The sequence below is a fragment of the Miniopterus schreibersii genome, assembly GCF_964146895.1.
Source record: "Miniopterus schreibersii genome assembly, chromosome: 16".
NCBI classification, from domain to species: domain Eukaryota; kingdom Metazoa; phylum Chordata; class Mammalia; order Chiroptera; family Miniopteridae; genus Miniopterus; species Miniopterus schreibersii.
The window spans coordinates 37532700-37560289 of NC_138116.1; the positions used below are offsets into that span (position 1 = coordinate 37532700).

The 27590-nt window shown below is 39.7% G+C and overlaps 1 protein-coding gene across 6 annotated transcripts in view; it reads right to left on the minus strand.

Annotated features, from left to right (window-relative positions):
* Positions 1–27590, minus strand: part of STX8 (syntaxin 8) — a 266927-nt gene that overhangs the window by 238553 nt on the left and 784 nt on the right. For 5 of the 6 annotated variants that reach the window (XM_081162901.1, XM_081162898.1, XM_081162899.1 and 2 more), the window contains exons 2-4: positions 21825–21924; positions 16032–16126; positions 7594–7704 (exon numbers count right to left, since the gene is read on the minus strand). In XM_081162901.1, the coding sequence (XP_081019027.1) occupies positions 7594–7704; positions 16032–16126; positions 21825–21924 (306 nt within the window). The remainder of the gene's footprint in view (positions 1–7593; positions 7705–16031; positions 16127–21824; positions 21925–27590) is intronic. The other variant, XM_081162902.1, reaches the window with a different exon arrangement.

Genomic DNA, 27590 nt, shown 5'->3' on the forward strand with positions numbered 1-27590 from the left:
AAGGTTTCTATTTACCAGACATTTTGGATTACTTATTTTTTATTAAATTAGCAGGGAATTTTAATATTCTTGACTATACTTAATACCACCTTGGTTCAGCTATCCTTGTGCTCACTGAAATAGAGAGAAAAGCAAAGCTTTCCTGATTTCAACACATCCTTTACACATCAGAAAACCTAGGAAGTTAATGTGTTTCTGGGACATACGTTGAATTTTCAGGGCTCATTCATTGTGACACATGGGCAGGCTAATGATGCAGGTATAAATCCCTTAGCAATTTCTTACTTCTAGAAGAGGAGGCTGGTCATACGTAAATAACTTTAAACAACATGAAGTATAAATCAGTGATTCTTAGAAATAAAGAATACATTGGAAGGAATAAACAGCAGGTTAGAGCAAGCTGAGGTTCAGATCAGTGAATTAGAAGATGGTGTAGAAAAAAATCATTCAATCAGAGATCCAAAGAGAAAAAAACAATTAAAAAACAGGAAGACAGCCTAAGGGAGCTGTGGGACAACATGAAATTTAACAATATTCACATCATAGGAGTGCCAGAGGAGACCTAAAGTAAGCAAGGGTTAGGGAACCTGTTTGAAGAAATAATGGCAGAAAACTTCCCTAACCTGGTCAAGGAAAAAGTCACACAAGTTCAGGAGGCACAGAGAGCCCCAAGCAAGAAGGACCCAAAGAGGCCCACACCCAGACACATCACAATTAAAATGCCAAAAATTCAAGACAAAGAGAGAATACTAAAGGCAGCAAGAGAAAAGCAATCTGTTACCTACAAGGAGCTCCCATAAGGCTGTCAGAAAACTTCTCATCAGAAACTCTACAGGCCAGAAGAGAATGGCATGAAGTATTCAAGGTAATACAAAACAAGGATCTGAAACCAAGACTACTCTATCCAGCAAGGCTATCATTCAAAATAGATGGTGAAATAAGGTGCTTCCCAGACAAAAAAAGAGTAAAGGAGTTTATCACAACCAAACCAGCATTGCAGGAAATGTTAAAGGGACTGCTGTAATAAGAAGAAGAAATAGAGAGAGAAACATAGGCATAAAGAATTAAAATGGCAATAAATAAGGACCTATCAATAATAACCTTAAGGACTTTAAGGGAGGGATCAACAGCAATACAGTCACAGTTGTGGACTTTAACACCCCGCTGACTTCACTGGATAGATCTTCCAAACAAAAAGTCAACACAGAAACAGTGACTAAATGACACACTAGATCAGATGGATTTAAATGATATTTACAGAACATTTCACTCCAAAGCTACGGAATATACATTCCTCTCAAGTGCACATGGGTCATTCTCAAAAATAGACCACATGTTAGGACACAAAGCCAGTCTCTACAAGTTCAAGAAGCATGAAATCATATTAAGCATCTTAGATCACAAGGGCATGAAATTAGAAATCAACTACAGTAAAAACACTCAAAAACATTCAAACACATGGGGGCTAAATAACATGTTATTAAACAATGAATGGGTTACCAATAAGATCAAGAAAGAAATCAAAAACTCCCTGGTAACAAATGAAAATGAATACACAACAACCCAAAATCTATGGGACACAGCGAAAGCAGTCCTAAGAGGGAAGTTCATAGCACTGCAGGTCTACCTCAAAAAGCAAGAAACATTTTTAGTAAACTATCTAACCCTACAACTTAAAGAATTAGAAAGCTCCCCTGTGAAGCCGTCCGGACCAGGGCTTTTGTTTGCTGGGAGGTTTTTTATTACTGCTTTGATTTCATCAGTTGTTAGTGGCCTATGCAGGTTTTCTGATTCTTCCTGATTCAGTTTTACATGATCTCACTCATATGTGGAATCTAATAAACAAATAAACTGAGGAACAAAACAGACCCAGAGTCACAGAAGCATGGAACAGACTGATGAATCTCAGTGGGAAGTCGGGGATGGGGGAGTGGGTGGGGAGAGATTAATCAAAGAACTTACATGCATATATGCATAACCCATGGGCACAGACAATAGTGTGGTGAAGGCCTGGGGGGGGGGGGATGTGAGGTGGAGGGGAATCAATGGGGAAAAAAAGGGGGAATATCTGTAATACTTTCAACAATAATGATAAATTTTTTTTAAATGTAAAAAATTAAAAAACAAAAATAAATCAGTGATTCTTTAGGAAGTCTCAGTACTATCGGATACAAATCATGCCTCTTATAAACCAAGCTTAAAATTCCAATAAAATATTCAATGATTTAAAATGGGGGAGGGACAGTACTTTCAATGTAATATTTAATGTAAATTTTTTCTTGTCTACATTGGCCATGATATGAAATATAAATTGGAAGTATCATACTTTCATTAGCAGCTCAAATATCTGAAGTTAAATTTAAATGAAATGTTTACATTTCTTTATCATCTTCTACTCTTTTGAGTTTAGCAACTGGTCTGCTCGTTAATACACTATTCCTGACACATAACTTCCATCTTAACCTCTAAATAACTTCCTATTTCCTCTAATCCTCAACATAGTGGGTGGTGTGAAGATTAAAGGTTAGCCAATTAGCCACCCACTATAGCCGAGTTAATCACATAATCTTCGAGATGGTCACAGAGCAGTGGAGTACGCAATGATTTTTTTTCTTTTTACAGACAAAGATTCAACTAATTGTGAGACTCAGCAATGCTCTCAAATATAAAGGGCAGCAGGGTTCAATCAGAAACTGTGTCATTGCTTTATAAGTCATGGCTTATCTTCTAAGAGACACAGAGACTTCTTTAACAAGTTTCCAAATGCCCTAAATTAGTGAACCATTGCTTATTTAGACCAAAGTCTCACATCAAGGCTTCCTGCTTTAGAATAATGATCAGTAATCCGTAAGGTAGAGCTAAGATTCCATCACATGACAGCTACGCATTCAATTATGCGATTGCCCCCACTAATGTCTGTCTAAAGGAAATGCTAATCCAAGCTGAAGTTTGACAATACTCTTCTCCTTAATAAGGCCACATACGAAGAGGAAGAGAAGGGGAGGGGGGCAGAAGGACCCCTGGGAACAAGGGATGGGGAAGAATGAGAGAGGAGGCAAAGGGTGTGGGTGGGAGTGAGAGAGAAGCACACAAAGGAGACAGGAAAGCGGTCAGAGCTCCAGAAGGACACAGAGAATCAGCAGGTTCCCAGTGAGTCCTGGTCGGGGAAACTGGTCTCGTGGGGCTGCCGGCAGTCATCACGGGGCTCTGAAATACTGATGAGCAGGTGAACCCCAGCTCTCCAACAGGAAACGTGCTGTGGTGATAACCTGGCGTTAATGAGAAATGTGCCATAGACAGCACGTCTACATTTTAAAGTTCCAATAAGGATTTCTGGTCCAAATGTTTCTGTAGGTCATGACCTAAAGGAAAGACACAGGCCACCACCACCCTCCCCCCAGTGACAGGGCAACCCGCACTGATATCAAGACTTACAAAAGCAAACAAAAATGTGGGAGCATTTTTGAGATTAGAGAAGCAAACAGAAACGCTGGAGGAGCCCAGAACTAGAAACTGACCATGAAGGGGATGGAGGAAGTCTCTGTGAATCACTGCAGATATCAGATACACTGACTGGCAGGAAAGGGAAAGGAGGTTTCTCCAAAGACAGAGCTGAAAGGTTCCTGACAGTTGGTATCAGAAATGATTAGGCAACCTGACAATCAGGAGGCAAGATGGAAAATTTGAACTGTGAACCAAAACTGGTCATGTCTACAACTAAATTCAGATCTTCAGAAGGCTAGGTCCATGCAGAAGAATTATTAGGGTATGAGAGTTGGGGATGGAACAGGAGGCCTCAAATGTGGGGTTTACGGGCTTAAAAAAAAAAAAAGGCAAAAATAACACTGACATAGGGAGATGAGCAAAATCAAAGACCAGAAACTCTGACCTCACATCTAATCTTCTTCTGGCAATCTACTTTAACTTAAACACTTACTCATTCACTTGTCCGTACTTACACTGTTTGACTCTAGAAAGCCTACAGGTGCTATTGTCCCTGACAAGTTGAGTCCATGCCATCAGGGTGTCCATTTCAAAGCCCCTGAACAGATTTCTGAGGGGTCTTTCTACATAGTATTTAAGAATGATTCTATCTAGTACACATTTTGTTATTGATCAGATTCTGCTGGGATGTCTTATGATCTGAACTTTTTGGACAGTTATGGGCTGAATTGTGCCCCCTACAAATAGTCATATGTTGAAGCCCTAACTCCCAAAACCTGAGAATATAACAATATTTGAAGACAGCTTCTTTAAAGAGGTAATTCAGTTGAAATGAGGTCTTTAGAATGAGCCCTAATTCATATGACTGGTATCTTTATAAGAAGAGGGACCGTGGACACAGATTTACAAAGAGAAATGACCATGTGAAGACAGAGAGACATCTACAAGCCAAGGAGAGAGGCCTTGGACAGATCCCTGCATCACGGTCCTCAGAAGGAACCAGTCCTGCTGCTCACACAATAGCTTTGGACTTCTAGACTCCAGAACCACGAGAAAACACATTTCTGTTGTTTAAGCTTCCAAGTGTATTAGAGCAGCTCTAGCAAACTAATATAGGCAGGTACGTGTAACATATTCCTGGTAGGGTGGGTACAGTGGGTCTGAAGAAGTCCTAGTGCAATAAGGATTCAGCAGTAATTCACCTTCCAGGTCACCTAGCACTCTCTTTTCTCTTTTACCTGCCTCATTCACTTTCCTCACAGAGACTAGTATCACAGCACCACATTAGTTTCTTACTCTGGACCAGACCCCATGCCATCTGGAATAGACCAGCACTGTCTGTTAGGGCCATTTTTACCTTTCTCCTCGCTTGTCAGGAGTCACTTCTACTCTCCAGTGCTTACCTACATCTAAACAGGCTTCTTCCAGAGGCTTATTCTGAACTGCTCTACACTTCTGGTCCTGAACAAAAAAGATGCAACGATATATATGCTTCCCTTTGTTTCATCTTGGAGCATGTCAAAAATCCTGGCAGGTTTCCTAAATTACTTCAAACACTCAAACATTGGTTACTGTTGTTTCGCAGCTTCTCCTCAGTCCCTGTGCCACCCCAACTGTTCACCAAGTGACACCTGTAGGCCCACAATGTGCCCCAGCGGCAGGAGTTCAAAGGTCTCAAAAGGGCTCCATCCCAAATACCTCTGCCATCAACCTGCCTTATCCCTAAAATTCTCCCATCAATTAATTTACTTTGGACTCAAGGAGGCTTCAGCTAAAACGCCCCCAGAAGATAAGTCACTGCCAGCCATGGGTCCCCCATTGTGAGATGAACGTGGGCCCATTTAATAGCACAACAAGCAACAAGCTGGGCGCTGAAAGGAGGTACACAGAACAAGATTCAGAGGGGCAATGGGAGGGCAGAGGACCAGGCGCAGAACACGGAACAAGACTGGCCAGGGAGGCCAGGACTTGAGCACTCAGGGGTGGAACAAGGACAGGAGGTCTCCTGGAAACAAAGGCAGCATCGTGAACCACCGTGAGTCACCTACTACCCCCTCCTCCCCTAACCGTGCACATGTTCCAGGAATAACATCTTACGTTTGTAAAGGTTTTAGAGCTTACAAAGCCCTTCACACGACAATCCTCATCTGGTCCAAACAACAATGAAAAAAAGGCAGAATACAGGTACCCATTTCAAGGTCAATGATTTGAAGCTCAGACGACTGAGTGACTAGTGAGCAAGAGAGCTGAGTCCTTCTAACTCCTGCTCCAGCTTTTTATGGCGCAGTGGATGAGTTCCCATCTGAAGACACAGAGACCTAGAGGAAATCCAACCTCTGAGACTGATTAGTTTACAATCTTGTGCAGCTTACTTGACTCCTCTGAGCCACAGTTTCTCTTCTGTAAAATGGGGATGTTATAAAGATCTCCTGAGCAAAGGCCCTTAAAGAGCTTAGCACAGTGCCTGGCACATAGAAAACAAACAGCAGACATAAGCCATTAGCTCTCATTGCTAGTATCCCACGACACAAAGCATTTCATTGCTAGTATCCCACGACACAAAGGTTTTACTTGCTGCCTGTTGACTCACCTGAGCAGTGGCCCCAGCATGACTGTCACCCAGGCCTCTCACCAGACTACTAATTCAGACTCTGCAAGTATATGGCCCAAACACTTGTATTTATTTTCTTTTCTCTCTCTCTCCTTTTTTTATTTCTTATATGCCTCCTGAGTGATTCTAATGCGAAGTGCCACAATTAAGAACAAATGCTACAGCCCAGCTGGGCGTGGCTCAGCGGTTGAGCATCGGCCTAGGATCCAGGAGATCAGAGTTCAATTCCCGGTCAGGGCACATGCCCGGGTTGCAGGCTCCATCCTCAGTCGGGGGCGTGCAGGAGGCAGCTGATCAATGACTCTCATCATTGATATTTCTATCTCTCTCTCTCCCTTCCTCTCTCTGAAATCAATAAAGATATATTTAAAAAAAAAAAAAAAAAGAACAAATGCTATAAAGCAGTTATTTGTCGAACTGCACGGGACATTCAAATCACCCGAGGTCTTGTTACAATGCAGACTCAGTAGGGCTGGGGTGGGGCCAGAGACTGCATTTCTAACATGCTCCCAGGTAACCTGGACACTACTCATATACAAGCCACACTTTAAATAGCAAGGATACAGAGGTTACCACAGGAGAGGAGGGGGTGACAGGAAAAAAAGGAGCGGGGTGAGAAGCAAGAGGGGCCCAAACAACAACCAAACCTCAAAGATCTAATGAACGCACAAGTTGGCCCCGTCAGCATCAGTAAATGACACAGTGAAGAGCATAAGCAAGGCCTGGCCTGGAGGACCCATCAAATGGTAACTGATGTAACTGTCTGCGGTGGGACGTGGTAATGGACCTGGGTCGAAACCACTGCCCCTGGGAAGTCAGATTACTCCTGAGCAGGAGCTAAGCAGGAACAAGCTGCCTCCCCACAAGCGCAGCAGCATCCCTGGTGGGGAAGAGGGAGAGGGAGTTTCTACCCTAAGCTCATTTCCTTCCGAGATTGTTCCCACCATGATTTGAAGGGAGTTCTGGAAGCAGGGGGCCAACTCTAAAGATGTAACAATTATGGCTCATTAACCTCAACTTTGGAAAGCTGGACCACTTCTCCGGGTCCTCCAGCAGAGCCAGGTACAGAGCGGCTGTCACCTCCAGGGAGTGTGAGTCACTCGCCAGCAAAGAACGAAGAATCCAACTGCTGCCTCCTCTGCCGCCGTGAGCCACAGACTAAATCTTACCAGGACACATTTTTTTCAAGGTGCCAATTGAAAAAAAAACGTTTTCCCAGATAAGTGCGTGACCTCAGGAATTTAAAGGGCAGCTGACACAGTGGAAAGTTCAACCAAGGAATGCAAAAGGTATTTTCTGACTCTGCCTGTATTCTACCTAAATATCCTTCCTTTAAGGTAGGATTCCGCTGAACATACCCGGTTTACCCAGACCTAGAAAATTAATGCAAACAAAACTGAACAGATATGATAGGAAAACACTACAGATGAACAGAATATATTTTACTAGTTAAAGGAATGAAGCCATTTGGGAAACAGTTGTACTCTACAAATAACCCTTCACCCACCACGCAATCCCTGTAAATGGAAACACCATACCTGATGAGATCTGGCTCTGCACCCTCGTTCCTATAGGATGCCAGGAGTAGTCTCTCTCGAGTTACAAGATCATCCAGTAGGTTCTGTCTTCGGTCCCCTTCAAGCTGTGTTCTGCAGACATCTGTTAAGGTCCAACAGTGCTGAGTGACCCAGTTTTACCTACAGCATTATGAAGTGAGTTCTCCAAGTCAGCTGGGACTGTTACAGACTCTAATCCATCCTATCAGAAGAGACTTGAACCACCCCTCTTCTCCTGCTCTGACCTTCAACTTCACTGGTCCTTCAAGTAAAGAACCTTGATTGACCATGGCAAGGAACTTACAAACACTGGCAGGGACCCACCACACAATTCCTTCACCGAGAAATACAGTAAATAAGTAGTATTTTCCTCCCAGCCACCAACACGGAAATGATTATTCCTGGCCAGCAGGACAGCCAGACTCAGTGAGTCCTTACGTTTTGAATTACAGCTGTCCATGGTCAAGGGTGTTTTCCTAGACATCAATACCCTAAATACTCTGTTAAAAAATTTTTTTAAAAAAAAGGTTTATATATTGCCCTTTCTGCCATGCTAACACCTATTAATACCTCAAATGTATTTTGTAAAGTGCTACTGTATGCAACAGATTTGCTCTAAAAGTTGTTACCATCAGTTCATTATTTAAATACACTGCATGATCTTTGAAGAAAATTGTAAGGAAATAATCATAGTTTACAACTGCTAATCTACTAAGTATGCTAGGCTAGGAAACCTGTTAGTCCACTCTTGACCAGTATCTATGTTCATGAACTAGTTATCTCACCTTTTTGGATCTGTTTCCTTCTGTGTAAAGCCAGATAAACTCTAACCCCTTTTTCCAGCACAATTTATAAGTTATGGTTAAAAAACTAAATAAATCAATACTAAATCCAGAGTTTTATATATTAGCTTTCTTGAAGCAAACTACATGAATTCTTCTAGGCTGAGTGTGTGTGTGTGTGTGTGTGTGTGTGTGTATCCATGTGTGCTTTAAAAAACAAAATAAAGGAGCTGTAGATGGAGAAAACTCCTGCCATAAAAAGAACAGGTTGGGAAAGCTAAGGAACACTTTTGAAAGGACATATCTGACACAAGGTGTAAAAAGTAAGCACAAAAATAAGTCACCTCAACATGCTACATTTTATCTGGCTTTTACTTTTTTATTAAATGGCCTTCGTTTTATTAGAGCTGAAACACTGGTGATTCAAAGTAGCCCTGGCCACCACTACCTAGCTCTAGTGAGAGTTAGTGAGAGTTAGAAAGTGCATTCACAGACACTTTTCTTTTTAAAAGAGGGGTAGCAACCGCTGCATTTAGGCGTCCCAAAATTTGAAGGAATTGGCAGGATCAAGTCGTAGCATCCCATTTCCTGGGTGGAAAAACTGTGGCCCAGTGAATCTACTTTTGTTAGAACTTTTGTTGCTAATTTTGAATACAAAGAGCTGGCCAACTAATAAAATAGTAAATAAAGCTGTAAAAGATTTCCCCCAGTAACAGACAGTCATTAGAAAAATCACATATCTCCCAAACCAATGTAGCTAAGTGTTAGTGGCTTTAGATATTAAATAAATAAATAAATAAATTCTCTCAACACTGCCGAATGTTGTGCTTTTCTGAATAAAATTACTACCACTGCTTTTCCATTTCCTACTTGACTATAGACACTAAGGTGCCCATCTTGGAAACCATGAAGCAACAACTGTAACTAAGAAACAGTGGGCTTAAGTACTTCTTCTGTATTAATAGAAGGACCAAATAGTAGCCTTTCAATCACTGCAACATCAAGAATAAATATTGATGTGCTTCAAAATAGTGGTAAATTGTCAATAAAGCAGAGGGCTTTTCTTCTATCCAAAAGAAGCTCCTCAGAAAACAAAAACAAAATGACAGAAGCTATAACATGAATTACACAGGACAAAATGGGAATTTTAAATTGTGGAATTAATTACATCTCAATACCATACTCAACCTACTCTGGCAACCACCTGTGACTTTCAGTGTCCAACCACCTGAGCAAACATAAGCTGAACTATAATCCAATATTACAAATTAAACACAGATTTAACCGGCTCAAGGACTTAAACATAAAAAGTAAAATGATAAGAGTATCCTCAGAAGAGACATAGGACAATAATCTTGAAGTAGTAAAAATCTTTTTAGATTGAAAACCTAGAGGCATGAAGAAAAAGATAAATCTGGCCATATAAAAATTTTAAATGTCTGCCAAAAAAATTACAAGTTACAGATTGATAGTGGCAAATTTAGAAAGGCAAAAGACATAACAGAGCACAAGGAAAAACACTAATAACTCTCGTCAAAGGAAAAACACTCAGTTTTGCTTTAGTAAAAGAAATGCAAATTGAAATAATATGTCAGTTTCAGCTATCGGGTAGGGAACTGTGGGGAGGCAGCTCCAGAAAGCGCTGGGGAATCAGGCACTCTCACATTCTTGGCAGGAATGTAGACAGGTTCAACCAATGGCCAGATTGCCTTCCAAATATCTAACGAAATTTAAATGGCACCTTCTTCGAACAGGAATTCCTTCTGCACATATAGTCACATATCTATACAAAGACTCAGAAAGAAAGATGTTCACTGCAGCATTATTTATAACAGCCAAATATTGGAAACATCCTAAAATTAATAAGGAACTAGTGCATCTACCCAGTGGAATGTTTTGCAGCTCCCAAAAACCAGGGAAGCTTCTTATGTACTGAGAATAATGATAATATTTCTGAGCACTGACATGTGCTTACATGAGTTATATGACATGGAATCATCTGCAAAACGCAGTGTTAAACCAAAAAATAAAAATAAAAAAAGCAGTAGCAGCAAAGAGCTAAACAGTAAGTAGCACATTCCCACTGCATTAAAAAAATCAAACAGCCATACATGTGTTTGTATATACACAGAAAATCTCTAGAAGAATATGCAAATTACTGCCTCTGAGGAGGGGGAGCTAGGAATTCCAGATGTGAGAGAGACTTATTTTTCATTGAATATTGTTTCTGTTGTTTGACTCTGCCATATGCTAATTAATAAAAACATGTTTCAAAACCATATGTATAGTATTATACCTGCATTTGTATTTACTTGTTCATGCCTAGTTGGGATGACAGGTCCCAACATTGACATCCTTAGCGATGAAGGACAAGATGGAACGGTGGGGGTGAGGAAAAGAGAGCAGAGTCACTGGTAAAAAATCTAACAAAAAGAAGAGTGTAGGAAGAAAGTACTTTTAACAATAAAAATAACAGACAAGTTTTAAAATTTAGCAGACACTAGTTACAAATTTAAGTACAACTTGGTGGTTATGTTTTGTAATATCACAGACGGTTACAGCTAGAAGAGGCCCGGAGGTCCCCGGCCCCAGCGTTCTTGCCCCCCACCAGGCCGCGGGGGCCCAGTGAGGCTAAGGCATGAGGCTGGGAAGGCAGTGCTGGGCTAGAGCAGGCTTTCTGCTCTAAACCAAGGCTTTCCCACCACATCGTGCTGCTCACTTCATCTTGCTACTTCTTAGCGTCCTGTTAAAAACAGTAGCAAAACCGGTGATGCTAATTCAGAACATTCCCAGAGACTCCCTGTAAACCCAGGCAAACTGAACAACACTCCACCTCTTCATGTTTCTTTTCATCTATTCATTCGGAGGACAGGGCATAGGAGATGGGGGTAGGGGTTGTTAACAAGAGGCTAAAGAATCATCTGGGCAATGATCCCACTGCGTGTATGCACACTCGTGGTAGGTGCGGTGTGGGGGACAGGGAAGGAAGGAACAGAAAACTGGGCAGTGCTGGGATCGCCTCTTCCACCAACATGGTGAATAACCCAGGAAGATCGGGGGACAAATGAGGAGAAGGGAGCGCTAACCACCACAGCGCTTTGTCCTCAGCGAGGATGACTTTACCTGTAATTATAGCCAATTCAAGGAGATGCAAGGTTGTAAGTGAAAGCAGGTCCTGATTTCGTAATACCCACGTTCCCACGCCCAGCTTCCCTGCATGGCCCGGTAAGCACTCAGAGCCTAAGACAAGCGGAGTGAAGAGGGTGCGCCCAGAGGATGCCCCACTGCTCTCCAGCTCCAGGGCTGTCTCTCTATTTTGCAGAAGGCTTGAGGGTCTAGGCAGCCTTCCTTGTGAATGAACTGCTCTGGAGAAGGAAGCAGATGGCAGATGATTCCTCCCCAGGCCAGGCCAGGCCAGGCCAGGCCAGAAGAACTGCACGCAGAAGCAGTTTAGACTCCGAGAGACCAGATTTTTCTAGCTCGCAAAGCATTTCGCTTTTTTTTTTTTTTAACCAAAACAAACTCTGCTCAATATCTGTCATGTACAGGCCAGGTTCTTACCTTCCTCAAAGCACTGATTACAGTTTGCAAGTGCTATTTTAGTACAATCACTATCTGGGTGCTTTGCTATAACCTCCTTACATTGTGATAAACACCACGAGGAAGGGCTGTCAATAAATTCTCAGTGGTGGCTGTAACTTTCACAAGAATAAAGTAACAAGTAGCAGCTAATCTTCAAGGAGGGCTTATTACAGGCAAAGCACCTTCCAGCATATAATTTAATTCTCACAGTCCTATAAACCAGGCCTATTTTGTTAACCTTTTTTTTCCACAGACGAGAAAAACCAAGCACAAAGAGATTAAGTAACTTGTCCAAGGTTACACAGTGAGTGTTGTCAACTACCTTTTATTAAACACCCACCATGTGGGGGTCCAGTCCTGGGATGTGCTATAAATAAAAATATTTCCTTCAACTTTCTCAACAGCCTCACAGAGTGTGATTACTCCTGCTCTACAAAATGAAACTAAGGTCCAGAGAGGCTGACTTGCTCAGTCTGTCTGGTTCCAGAGCCAGTGTCCCTCCTCTACCAGCAGCGCCCAGACCTGGGTTTTGTGGAGCAGAAACATTTCCAAACAAACTGGGGAAGGAGGGAGACTTATAAAGTTACCAACTATACATTTTTGCCATGTATGAGATTCAAAAAAACCACAGACAAAACTGCTTTTACTATCGTGCTGAAAAACAGGGAAATTTTAACACTAAAAACTACAAAGAGCCATGTGAGAGACCATAAATCAAAGTTTCTGTTGACATAAACACAACCTTGTCCTTAGTTTCCTCACATTACCAGGCACCAGGGGAAGCGCTCAAGGGCAAGTGCTGAGTTTGGGAACCACTTCACCTCCATGGGAGCCACGTGGCTACCACTAAAATCTATCCATTTAGCCTCTCCACACCCGCATTTGTTCGGGTGTGTTATCAGGTGATGGCTGCATCTGTCTATCTACCTATCTACCTACCTCCCCCCCCCAAAATAATACAAAGTGGGGGAAAGTTATTCATAAATTTTAACAAATTATTCTACAGAACTTCTCCCAAGACACCAAAATACCTTTTGATACTGATCCCTTTGTAAAGAGATTTTAAAATTCTCTTTATTTGCTGCCTTTGAAAACCCAAGATTCATGAAAAGCCAATCCTATGAATAATCTGAGTGCTACCTGCTTGGAGCACACACTTTCTCAACTGGTGAGGCAATTAAAATTCCCATCTCAAAGGAGCAATGTGAATAGAGGTTAATATTTTTCAGCAATTTAAACTCTCTGGCTGCAGGCCTTTGGTTTATGAATTGCAAACTAACCAATTCAAATGCACGGAACTTTCATTTTAATTTCACATTTATTCTTGCCAGAAGAAAAATACTTTTTCAGGAAAGTGCAATAACACTTATGCCTAAACTCCATGAATTTAACTGTTTGGAAGGCATTTTCATAGGACTTATCTTTCTGGCAACTCCTAGTGTTCTTTGGAAAGCTTCACAAATGCAGTAAGGCATAAATTTACTCAGTAAAGTACTATAAACTCTCAACTACCCGACACAGTAAGGAAATGTGGCATTCAAATATTCACATTTAAAAAGTCACCCAACATTAATTATGCCTCAAAAAACAGGATTAAAAAGTCAGTCTATTGGCGATTTATGGAGAAAACCTTTTCTAAGAATTACAACATCATAAAGTATACCTAATAAGCCACAGAGAACACTGTTTAATCTTTCTGATGATTAAGAAGGGTCTTGAGGATCTGCACTATAAACAGCATTTGTCTTGGCACTGCAGCAACGTGCCAATTAACAGGGAATTCTAGTTGAAGACAAACCAAGTGACACTTGACTGTGATTTCTACTAAAGGAGAATTCAGCTTTTAAGCAACTGGCTTTGGGGCCAGACAGCCCTGCGTTTGCATCTCAGCTCTTCCATTTCACAGCTGTGGGGCCCAGGGCAAGTTCTCAAAGGTTCCTCCCCTCAGTGTAAAAACTCCTCTGCGGGAAGGAAGAATTCTCTTTCCAACTCCATCAGTGCCTTGGGGTACAAAGTCTGACCTGGCCTCAATGCCCTTTTTGTAAAGAAGGGAAGCCGCCACCCAAACAAACAAACATTATGAGGTTAGCAGGACTGACAAGCTGCTATCTGATATGCCTTAAATCTGGAGGATAACTGCCACAATATCTACGAAGAGGAAGGTTGGGGAAGGGAAGATGTGAGGGGGAAAGGGAATTAAAAAGAGGCTTCATAACATAGACACTACATCTTTCTTTCCACTCTATCAAAAGAAAGCCTCCCTGAAAATAGAGGTCTGGAGCGCCCCCATGGGGTCAGATTATCTAAATTTCATCCTTAGTATTGGTTTCAGTTCCGGCAGAAACAGACCCAATTGTCTGAAAAAATATATAGGATTTTAAAGGAAACTGTCATATTCCAGTTCAGTTTTTTATTTCCCCTAGGAAATTCTAAATTATCCACATTAAGGTCCTTAAATATTTTCATAATTCTGTTTGGTATTTTTAAATGCTTAGTGCTTACTCCAGCAATTCTAAGATCACCACAAAACCAGTCTATAATATTTCAAAAGATGGTCAGCCCACGAGCACGGAGAAGAACAAAGTACATTATTACTGTGGAATGCCTACTACTCTCTATAATTAATAACCGCCAGAAATTATTAATAGAGAAAAGTAAAAGTTCTTATTCTGTATTTTTATGCTCTAGATGCTTAGCGCATAAATATTATTAGATGAATAATAATCAATTACTTCAATGAAAGTTAGCAAGTACATAGTTGTTAACTTTGCCTTGTGTAACAATACTTAGTTTCCTTTCTAATAAAACGTCACACCTTGGTCTCATGTGCAGACTTCCCCATACTTAATACTAAAAGTGGAGAAAATAGCCCTACCAATCTGAAACTGCTTGAGTTCTATGTATTAAGACCTGTCGATTTTGATAAAATAAAAACTCTTAATATAACAGATTAACTGTGCAGTAAGTAATAAATGATACCAGATGTAGGGTAAAGTTACAAACTAAATGTATCAGAATATTCCAATTATGTTAAAAAATAAGGTCCCACTTACTTAATGAAATTAAACTTGTACTTTGAAACCTTAGTCGGTTAATAACTGAATATTTGGAAAATCATGCAACTAATCTAAACAAACCTCCCTGGTGACATAAAGGGGGTTACACTTGGAGAAAAATATATTTCAAAACATTTTCTACTGTTTTATCTAAAAAACTACATTCCTACATTTTCCCATATTTAAAAGTGGGCAGTAACAACTATTTCCTGAGATACTACAATTTGGGCTTTGGATATGAACTGCTGACAGTTTAAAGAAATGATGAAGAGAGGACCAGTTTGAGGTCAGTTCTCAAACCAATATAAATTCAGGATTTATTAGTTAATAGAGGTCACATGTATTTTGATAAATTGATCAGATTATGAATTTCTAAAAAATAAAAAAAGTGTTTTAATACTTGACAGTGTTGGTGGAAGGTCGAGATGATGACACAACCTGCTTCAAGCAACTGCTCCCCCCTCAAAAAAATTTCCCAACCCTCAGGCAGTGTCTTGTACACTATGGAATAATAACAAGGCAAACAAGCTCCATCTCAATAATCTACATACACAGAAAAAAAATGTATGGTCTCTATTGGTATTGGCCTCTCGGAAAAGAAAATGGATCATTCAAAACTCAGGAACTCCCAAAGCAGTCACACTCGGCCCGCGGTGGAAGTTCCTGCCGGAGCAGGGCGGCCCTCCTCTGGGCAGTCCAGGCAGCAGCAGCGCGGGCTCTATGTAAACACACTGACAGAAGGCACTGGCTTCCTGCGCTGCAAAGGCTACACCCAAGCAAGTTCATTCCTTCAGGATGTCTTGCTTGGCCAGCATATACATTCACTGTAAAACATGTAACAGACACTTAGAACAGAAACCAACATTATAGGCAATATTTTGGAAACCAGGTCTTCCTCAAGCTGTGGAAAAATCTGGGTGGCCCAGATTACTTCCTTTCTTAAAATAAGACTGTTTTTCCGCCCACTCTAGGAAAGAGGTGGAAATGTTTACATGGATACATCTGATGTGTTGACACAGCTCTTAGCAATAAGTCCTTCAAAAGGGCGATCTTTTCCTTCAGATTCTGCAACAAAGCTCTGATTGTCACGGTAAGCTGAAAAGAAAAGAACACATACTAAGTATGCTGGTCCAGACGGATAGAATCTACTAAAAGTATCATGTAAACACTGCTTTATGCATATTAGTCCATCAAGGGAGGGCTGGAAGACACACTTAGCCAGCCTCCCAATGACAACCTCAGAGTCGAAGGGATCTTAATGGTCACTACAGTCTGACCAGGTGGTAAGCCAGTCCATATCTGAACACTGACATTGACCAGAAACTGTCACTTTGCCCTTATACTGACTTCTTTCCCCTGAGAATCGACCCTCTGATCCCATCTGTCCCCCTCAGAGCCATGCGAGAAACTGTTCCCCCGGCTTTGTTGCCCCTAGTGAGAACTCCACGATGCACTCAACCCTGCTTCAAACGACAAGACGTCAGGTCCCATTGCCACCAAGGCCAGTCTTCTCTAAACACACTGGTGTACTTATAATTCGTTTAAAAGTTTTATAGCCATGTGTTCTTTTTACACAAGAGGAATGTTAACCATACATCGCTCTTTTTCCAGGATTGTGTGAATTTTTTCCAGTCATTTTATAAACACACAGGAAATTTCTGTTTGTGACTCTAAGTGCTACTTTAAAGGATGGAGGAAGAGTGGAGAGAGCCTTTCGGGAATTTAGAAATGTGAAGAATAAAATTGCCCCTGTAAATTAAACACTGTCAGCCATGGATGAAACCAGAGATACGTTTAAAAAGACAAACTATCACAGGTTTCATTTGCTGTCTTGTTAAAAGTATACAACTACAGTGGAAGCAGGGGCTCCCTCCTTAGATTGACAGTGAACACCAGAAACTAGCCAAGGGTTACACACATGAAACAATCCTCAAAGGTATCAACAGCCAAGAAAAGTCTAACCTTAACTATTCTAATACCTCTGGGAACCACAGAAAAACCACCCAAGTGTTTATGGGGAAACAACAAGGAGGGGGGATTTCTTTTCATTCAAGAAGAGCTAAAAAACAAACAAAAAAGCAACACACACACACACACACACACTCCCTGGCCTAAGAAGGGTCTACAAAATTAGAGACCAAAAGTATTCAAGAGATGAAAGAGTATGTAGCCATTAAGAAGTATGACTGAAATATAAATTTGTTAACATAGTAAGATATCCATCATAATTTATTAAAAACAACAACAAATCAAGTCATAAAACAAAATGTCACCCGCATAGGGAAAAAACAATCCAGGAACTAAATACATCAAAATCGCAAGAGTGGTTACCTAAGCAGTGGGGAAATGATTACTTTTATAATCAGGAAAAAATTTTTAGTATCATAATTTAACAGAAACTTTCCAAAGCACAGAAAAAAGAAGAACACTTAATTCATATTTCAGGCTAACACACGCTGGTAACAAGCACTGACAGAGATACAGGAAAAAGGAAACCACATGCCAATCTCCATTAAGGATTATAAATATAAGTCTTTTTAAAATGTTAGCAAAGCAAATTCAGAAATATATTAAAAATTATAATATACCACCACCAAGTAGAATTTACCCTAGTAGTTTAAGAATAGTTTGATGTTAGAAAATCTAATAATAAAGTTAATAGTGTTAATGATTAAAAATGGAATAAACATATGATTAATACAGCATGGGAAAAATTAATTAAAAACAAAACAAAGAAAGAAAACTATGAATGGAACTCTACTGCCTTAATTGCAACATTATTTAACTTTGGTCTAGAAGTTCTGACCAATGCAATAAGATAAAGAAATATATAAGAGCTAGAAAGGAGATGAAATATCACTATTTGCAGATTGTTAATAGTTTATTTGGAAAAGTTAAGAGAATCAACTGAAAGATTACTAGAAACAGGAAAAGAATTCACTATGCTGATCAAACATAAAATGAAAAAATCAAGGGCATTCCTAAATTCAGTAATATCTAGGGAGAAGTTTTTCAATAATTATTTTTAAACATCATTAACAAGATCAACACAATCTAAATATTATCTAGCGCAGCACCTGGCATACAGTAACTGCAGAAAATACTGCTGAAGAAATGCGTAAAAGGAAACAATCGTAAAAATGTAAATGCTCTCCAGTTTAATCTATAATTATAGTACACATCTATTCAAAATCCCACTTGGAGCTGGCCGGGCATGGCTCAGCAGCTGAGCATTGACCTAGGATCCAGGAGACTGCAGTTCGATTCCCGGTCAGGGCACATGCCCAGGTTGCAGGCTCCAACCCCGGTCGGGGGCCTGCAGGAGGCAGCCGATCAATGACTCTCTCATCATTGATGTTTCTATCTCTCTCCCCCATCCCTTCCTCTCTCTGAAATCAATAAAGATATTAAAAAAAAAAAAAAATCCCACTTGGAGTTCTTTTATAGGAGAGGAGGTGGTAATTTGAGGCACGGCACAAAATTCTTTTTAACAAAGCTGTGAAAGATCACTCTAAAAGAAGGATGAATGAAGAAGAATATAGAAAATTTAGGATTGGTATAATAAAGGGGCAGTAAACAATCAGATATTAACTCTTTATAAAAACTACAAGAGTATGATGCTGGCAGTTACCAACAACTTCATTAGTGCAACAGAACAGAAGGTCCAGAAACAGTACAGTTGTGTAAAAATTCAGTGAATGAAATACAGAATGTTTTGTATGTTGGGAGGGGAAGGTAATTAATAATTTAGCAAGTGGACAGGGAGGATCAGATGCCTACACTATATCAAAATAAAACTCAAATATTATAAAGATTTATGTGTTTAAAAAATAAAAACAGAAGAAAAGCTTAAGAGGTAGGCACAGGTAGACAGCTATCCAAAGACATTGACAAGGTCTGTATATTGATACTGAACTCAGAAACCAATTGTTTGTCTTTACCTGTCTGCTAATGAGAAGTCATAATAATAGTTATACTTGTTCTTTGTTTTTTTCTATTTAATCTAACTATTTGTGATTATCGAACATGTATAACTATTCATACTCTTCTATGGCTTATGTTAATGTTATACAAGATGCCAAGTACAGAAAATGAGACAGACAGCAAAACTTGGATTATGATAATTCACAGGATAGAACTGATCCAGAGTGTTTTTTCGCAGAGAAGGCCGTAAGACCAGACTGCCTTCCAATTACCTGCCCTTCCTTTTGGGGGAGAAATTCGGCCTCCACTCAGATCCCATGGTAACGGCATTGCCCCATCCCCAAAGGTCAACAAGATGATGTTGATACTGAGACCTCCTAGGAATGAACCTTCCTAGACCCGAGAGACCACACTTTCTGACTAGAAGGTTGATCATCAAAGCATCCTTCGCATTGATTTATGACCAAAAGGGACAACTGTGGATGAAAAAGGGGGTTCTATGGAAAGTAACCTTAGAGGGTGATCTGACCATAAATCCCTAACTGGGCAGGTCATGGTGGGTTGTCGTGCCCCAGGCCTATAACTTCTTTAGTGAAAGGTTTTAAGGCAGCCCCATCCATTGTTCTTGTACATCTGGGTTAAAACACCTTTGAAATACCAGAAGTAATACCCCTGGAAGCGGGTATTACCCTCAAGAGAGCAAATCATCTTGTTAACTATCTATAATCCAATTTCCACTGTGCTTTCTCCAGTCTTCCTTACTCCCTCCTCAATCTCAGATGCATAAAAAAGCTGCAAAACTGTCCTTTTCCAGAGCATTTGCTATCTTGCTCCCTAGCATCGTTTTACCTCATAAAAATTCAAAAACAACTTAGACAATTAAGGAAAATATTATAAATAGAGCTCTGAGTGTGAAAGACCTTTTTTTCAGGTTTTTTTTTTTCTTTTCATTTTCAACTGACATAAAATATTATATTAGTTTCAGGTGTACAGCATAGTGATTAAAAAGCCTTTCTGAGTATTATCTCCCCTTCCCCTATAAGAAAAGACCACAAATAAAAATACTTGTAATTTCAAAAAAAATTTTTTGAAGTACATGTTAAAAAATGTCATTTATAAATCAAAAGCCAAATTAATAGAAAAATATTTGTACCAAGTATGTCCGATCAAAGTTTAATATAGTTAATCAGAAATGGTATAGAAATATAATCCTGTAATACAAGATTAAAATTCAAAAGGCTTAAAATTTTCTACAGCCTAAATTGAAGAATTTGCTCTAATCTGGACAATAATCTAGCCACAATGAAAACTCATTTACAATTAGAAATAATCTAACTGCCCAAGAAGATAGTACTGGTTAAATGGATCAGAGATCCAAATGTTAAAAAAGCAACCCATACATTTACTAGAAGAAAACAGGAATAAGTTCCTTTATAACTCTGCAAATATAAAAGCTATGAGTGAAAACAGAGAAGCAATTAAATGATAGTGAACTTAAAAAAAAAACACCTTCAATGAAAGAAGATACCATAAGCAAAGTCAAAAACATATAATAAAGGAGGCATACTAATTATACTATATAATAAAGAGCTCATCTGTCTAATATATAAGGAGCTCTCGAAGACTAAAAAGGCCAATAATCCAATAGAAAAATGGGCAAAAGACAAGAAGTTAGTTCACAAAAATATATATATAACAGTGCTTAAGCATGTGAAAACATACACTTAACTTGATTCATAAAAATCCAAATTAAAACTACACTGAAATATCATATCTCACTTATCAGATTGGCAAAAATTCAGAAGATGGACAACAGGTCAGCCTGTGAAGAAATAGAAACTCTCGCACATCCCTGGCAGGGGTGCCAAAAGTGATAACCCCTGTGGAAGAGAGTTTGGCAACAAGTAAAAAAAAAAATTCACACGTCTTGGTTCTGAGACTTTGCCCTTAAAAGACACTCTGCAAATACAAAGAAGAAAAGCACAAAGCTATTTATTATGGCGTTATTCATAACAATAAAAGACTGGAAACAACCTAAATGCCCATTTTTAGAAAACAGATTAAATGAGTACATCTACACACCAGAATACTATACAGCCCTAATGAATTAATATGGAGAGATTTCTGCGATATATTACTAAATAAAATGAGCAGGATACAAAAGAGCGTTTTGTTTAAAGGAAGAGAAAAATACACACACACAGAGAGATGCTCATTTCTGCAAAAAGTAACACAGGAGGAATAAACCCAAAATGAGCGAAAGTGGTGAGCTACAGGACACAGGTGAAGAAAGGATGGGGAAGTATGAGACAGAAACAAGACTTTAAGTGTAGCTTTGCATATAATTTTGACTTTTTTTAACAATATAAATGTTTTACATATTTAAAATTAAATCAACAAGGTGAGGAGGGAAAAGTAAACCCTAAAAATGAGCATAAATAGAAACAAAGGATAGCATAAGATGAAGAAAAAACAATCAATTTTACATTTTTAAATGTAATGTGTAAAAAAGACTTATTCTTTCAGTGAGAATGGATACTCACAGAAATGAGGACATTGCCTCTGGTCCTGCAAAACCTAAAAGATTTTCTACCTGGAGGGAAAGTGTACCAACCCTAGAACCAGATTAAAATTGTTAGAAACTTTTAAGCTAAAACAGAAGAAATTAAAGAGATGTCATGCTTCATTTAGTCTCGGTGATTAAGGAACTATTACCTGTTTGGTTGTGACGTCAATGAGGCAAACCTAAGCACATAGGCCATTGTACATGCACACGTATACACACACACGCACACTCAGAAATAGGAGGGTTTTCAGACCTCAGAGAGCAAACAAATCATTTCAAGTACTAATTCTCTCCTGGCCTTACCTTGGCTGTACTTTCACCATTTCTTTCATACTGGTTTCGTTGTTGAATTTTCTCAGCAATCTCTTGTGCAATTTGGCAAGTAGAATCGTATGTGGAGAACCTGGATCAGTCATAAACGGAGAAAAATGTTTAAGGCACTTTCAAAGAAATTTCTGCATTATATATTTATATACTATATATATGAATTTATATATATTTATGTATACAAAAAAAAAGAGCAGGTAATACAAGACATCAGGTAATTAAGAAAATAGGAGGGAGGCTCCTCAGGAAAACTGGGCGTTGGGCCCAGCTTTGCTACATTTCCTCTTTTTCTCCTCCATACTGTCATCTATAAAAAGAACAGCTTAGTGCAGGTATCACACTCCCTGGCCTCAAATTATACCAAAGCTACAATAACCAAAACAGTACGGCACTGGCAGGAAAACAGACACAAAGAGCGATGGAACAGAACTGAGAGCCCAGAAATAAACCCACATGTATAGGGTGTCCCCCAAAACGTATACACACCTTTGAATAATTATAAAGGCAGTGGTTGGTTGGTTGGTTGGTTGGTTGGTTTGCTTGTTTGTTTTTCTAATCCTCATCTGAGGATATTTTTCCCACTGCTTTTCAGAAAGAGTGGAAGAGAGAAAGGGGGAGAGAGAGGGAGAGAGAGAGAAAGAGAGAGAGAGAGAGAAAGGATGTGAAAGAGACACATCGACTGGTTGTCTCCCGCACGTGCCCCGAACGCGGCGAGGGATCGAGCCTGCAACAGAGGTACGTGCTTTTGGCTCAAATCAAACCCGGACCCTTCAGTCGGCAGGCTGGTGCTCTAACCACTGAGCAAACTGGCCAGGGCAAGGCAGTGTTTATTAAAATACATTTCATTTTCAAAATTGAGCTATCCACTGTTAGAGTGTGTATACATTTTGGGGGAAACCCTGTATGTGGGCAACTAATTTTCATCAAGGGAGTCAAAAACATACAGTGGAGAAAAGAAAGCCTCTTCAATAAATGGTGCTGGGAAAATTGGAAAGCCACAGGTAACAGAATAAAACTACACTGCTATTTGACACCATACACAAAAATGAACTCAAAATGGATCAAAGACCTAAATAAAAGACCTGAAACAATAAAATACATAGAAGAAAACATAGGTACTAGACTTATGGACATTAGTCTCAGAGAGGATTTTGTGAATGTGACTGCAAAGGCAAGGGAAGTAAAAGCAAAAGTAAATGAATGGACTTTATCAAACTAAAAAGTTTCTGCACAGCAAAAGAATTCACCAACAAAAGAAAAAGACAAACAACCGAATGGGAGAAGATATTTGCAAACAATACCTCCAATAAGGGGCTAATATCGAAAATATATAAAACACTCATACAACTCAACAACAAAAAAGGAACAATTCCATTAAAAAATGGGCAGAGAACATGAACAGACAATTCTCCCAAGAAGACATACAAATGGCCAACAGATAATGAAAAGATGCTCAACTTCACTAACTATAAGGGAAATGCAAATCAAAACCGCAATGAGATACCACCTCACACGTTAGAATGACTATTATCAACAAGACAAGTAATAAGCGCTGGCGAGGATGTGGAGAGAAGGGAGCCCTCATGTACTGCTGGTGGGAATGCAGATTGGTGCCGGCACTGCATGGAGTTTCTTCAAAAAAATTAAAAATGGAACTGCCTTATAACCCAGTCACTCCACTTCTGGGTATATATCCAAAGAAACCACAAACACTAATTTGAAAAAATATTTGCACCCCTGTGTTCATTGCAGTGTTGTTTACAACAGCTAAAATTTAGAAGCAGCCTAAATGCCCATCAGTAGATAAGTGGGTAAAAAAGCTGTGGCATTTACACCATGGAATACTACTCAGCAGTAAAAAAGAAGGAAATCTTACCTTTTGGAACAGCATGGATGAATCTGGAGAGTATTATGCTAAGTGAAATAAGCTGTTCAGAGAAAGACGAGTACTATATGATCTCCCTTATATGTGGAATCTAATGAGCAAAATAAACTAACAAATAAAAAAGAAACAGACTCAGAGAGAACAGACTAATAGCTGTCAAAGGGGAGGGGGCATTTCAGAGCTGGGTGAAAAAGGTGAAGGGATTAAGCAAAACCACCACCACCAAAAAAACCCTCATAGACACAGACGACAACAATATGGTGATTATCACAGGGAGAGGAGGGTGGCGGAGGCAGAAGAGTGGTAACTGGGATAAACGGTGACAGAAGGAGACTTGACTTTGGGTGGTACAGATGATATACAATACACTATACAGATATATTATAGAACTGTACACTTGAAACCTATATAATTTTATTAACCAACGACTCCAATAAATTCAATAAAAGTTTAAAAAAATAAAAAATTTCTAAAGAGGAGCTTAGATCTGGCTCTGTGGTTCCAGAACATACACATGAAAATCAATAACAAGGTATGCTACATCTCCCACCAAATGTGGGATATAATGGTATTTCTGGGGTTCTGAAGTGAAAGAAATTACTGTCATCGAGGCACTCAGACCTGACAGCACAAGGCCAAAGGTTACATCTTGGGCTGAGGCACCAGGTCAAAGCAAGCCTCTCATTCTGACAGAAGGGAGGGGCACATGTTAGACCTGGCAAAAGGCACAGGTGCAGGAAAAGATGAAAGGAACATGTGCTGGTCCATTCAGCTTAATGGTGGCCCTGGGTGAGATGGTAAAGTTTAAAATGATAAAGGGAAGCTAGTTTCTTTTCTTTTTTTTTAAATATATCTTTATTGACTTTGAGAGAGGAAAGGAGAGGGGGAGAGAGAGAGATAGAAACATCAATGACGAGAGTCATTGATTGACTGCCTCCTGCAGGCCCCCAACTGGGGATCGAGCCCGCAACCTGGGCATGTGCCCTGACCGGGAATCGAACCCCAATCGCCTAGATCCTAGGTCGATGCTCAACGGCTGAGCCACGCCCACCCAGGCAAGAAGCTAGTTTCTGAAGAGCTGAGAACACCAGCCTAATCAGATTAGACTTTTAAGAGAATTTCAGAGCTGTACGTGCTACTTTGACACATAAAGCAAGGCCCTGATTAGGTGGAAAGAAATGCTAAAGGGCAAAATGCAGGGATCTTGCCCCCAATCCTTACTCATATTCTCACTTTAGCCATAAATAGCAGCAGTTCTGAAACTTTGCTACATATTGAAATAATTGGGGACTCTTTAAAAAAACATCAAAAAAACAAAAAATGGCCACCAATTTCTGGCTCCCACCTCTGAGCATTCTGGTTAAATCCATAAGGGGTTTATCCTGGACAGGACGAGTTGTGAAGGTTCCTAAGTGGTTCCAATCTGTAGCAAAGTCTGGGAACCACTGGTCTGGAGGTAATAGGCAACCTCACCATGGTATCAAGCATACAAGTGCCTTAAGTACTAGTTTAGGAAAATTAACCTGAACTCTGTTTACATAAACTGTTGGGAAGGAGAGAAAAGTGGCAGGAGACCAGTAGAAGACTTCTCAAGCTATTCAATTACATAACCAGTCACCAGTATTTACTATCTGCAAGGCCTAAGGCTATAAAAGATTGGACTATGGTAGAAATAGCATAAAAGAGATTTAAAGGAAAAAACAAAGGCAATTTGTGAATAATCTGATGATACAAGGAGTGCAGAAAAAGTGGATGATTAGTTTTTAGGCCTAAGTGATGCCATGACAGAGACTAAGGAATTGGAAGAGGGAAAAATAAAAGAAACTTTCAGGCTATCAACTGGGCCTTCTTCTAGCACAAAAATACTGAATGAACAGTTAAATTGATAGATGTATAACATTTACATTAAAATACACTCAGAAAAAAAAAGATGTGAAGGACAGAGATGAAATTAAAATGGCAAAATATTGATAATTCCAGAAATTGGGTTATGAGTATAAAGGGACTCATTGGACTATTCCATTTTGTATATATTTTTTTACCTTCCATAATAAAATTTGTAAAATATAGACCCAAAAAAACCCAGTGTTTGCTAATTCCTTGTTTTTGTTACTAACAAAGTTTGCAGAAAATAAGTTCAACAAGAATATAAAATTTACGGTGTAATGTAATTTTTCCAAAAATGGTATATCATCAACAAATAAGTTGCCCTAGCAGTAAAACTAATTAACTTTAGCAAAGAGCCAGTTCAGAGACAATAATCATTCGCTACTTCTGTCACACAGTGAGCTTACCACTTGCTGTGATATGCCACTAAAACAGTAACTGCTGTATTCCATTTCTAAAAGCTAGGACACTACTCAGGAGTGAAGCATCATGGACTATGGTTTTCAACAGCAAGAAGGCAAAGCTACAGTCCAGTCTTTGTAAGTTTTTCAAAGTCCTGTTCCATATTCCTTTCTACCCTCCAGATCAGCAACCCATTTTACAAGGTAGCTGATGCTGGCACAGCCAAGTTCCCTCGTTTCTTTCAAGAGTCAAATGAGAAAGCCACTGAATCAAGGTGCTTGAGAGGAACAGGAAAAATTATGTTTTTTCAACATTAACTGTGGAAGAGGTGGGGGCCAGTGACAGCTTCCACCACTCTAAATGGATAACCTGGGCCTCTCCCTTATCTCTGAGCTTTATATTCTACCTTCTGTGCAAAGTGAGGGAGTCAGCTTTCAGGAGGTGGGGAGCAATTTAGTAATATGTTATTAAGGGCTTTAAAATGTTCAGCCCCTTGGATCCAATAGTTTCACTTCTCATAGGTGAGCCAAGGAAATGAGATGAAATAAAGGGGCAGTCTTTATAATAATTAAAAACAAAAAGCAAAACAAAAATACCCTAATATTACAAAGAGGTACAAAGAGGGCTTATTCATGGCATTATTATGCACCATAAAAATGTTTTCAGTAAATATTTAATAATATGGAGAAATGTTCCATTTTGTAAACATAGACATACACATATATTATATAAAGTTAGAAATTCATTTTAAAAATCAATAATGGCTATTGTTCCAAATGATAAAGATGCCATTTTTTTTTTTCCTCTGCAAATATTCAGTATTTTCTAAATTTTCTATAGGGATGTATACAATTGTCAAAAATATGTGGGAAAAATCAGTGTTAAGTCAAGCCATTGGCCCAGACAACCTAGACCTCAGGTAGTGCTAACTTTGATCTTGCAACCCATTCTCCTCATGTCCAGACTTAAGCAATTATAAACTATTAGAAATGTCAACATAAGACATACACTCCAGCAAGAACTTTATAGAACTACAATATGTTTTTAATTATTAAACAAAAGGCTCAAGTCCGATATGACATAGCAATATGTTCCTTGGGATCAGAACTGTGTCATTCATCATTCAGTCCCGGGGGATTTAATTGTTGAATAAGTTAAACAATTAAACGACTATTGTTTTACTGCCGCGGTTGCAGCTGTGGAAAGTCTTCATATTGACTCAGGTGTGGGGGGTAAAATACCTTATAAACAAACGCATCATTTCCCTCCCGGATTCCTACAAGTTTTCTGAAGGGCCCACAAGACGTAGGTCTTAGTGCCAAGAGGTTACGAACTGGCCGGTGACCGCGGATTCTGAACCCGTGAAATAAGGGGGTTCGCCAGATGGACAGGCACCCCGCAAGATTACTTTACACTTCCACAGGAGTCGGGGGACGCCGGCCTCAGCCAGCGCCACAGAACTCCCGGCGGCGAGACACAGCCAAGAAGGGACAGGGGAGTGTTCGCGTTTCAGCCCGAGCCCTCAGCCCCGCGGGTCCAGCCGGTCTCCCGCCCGGGCCGCCCCGCAA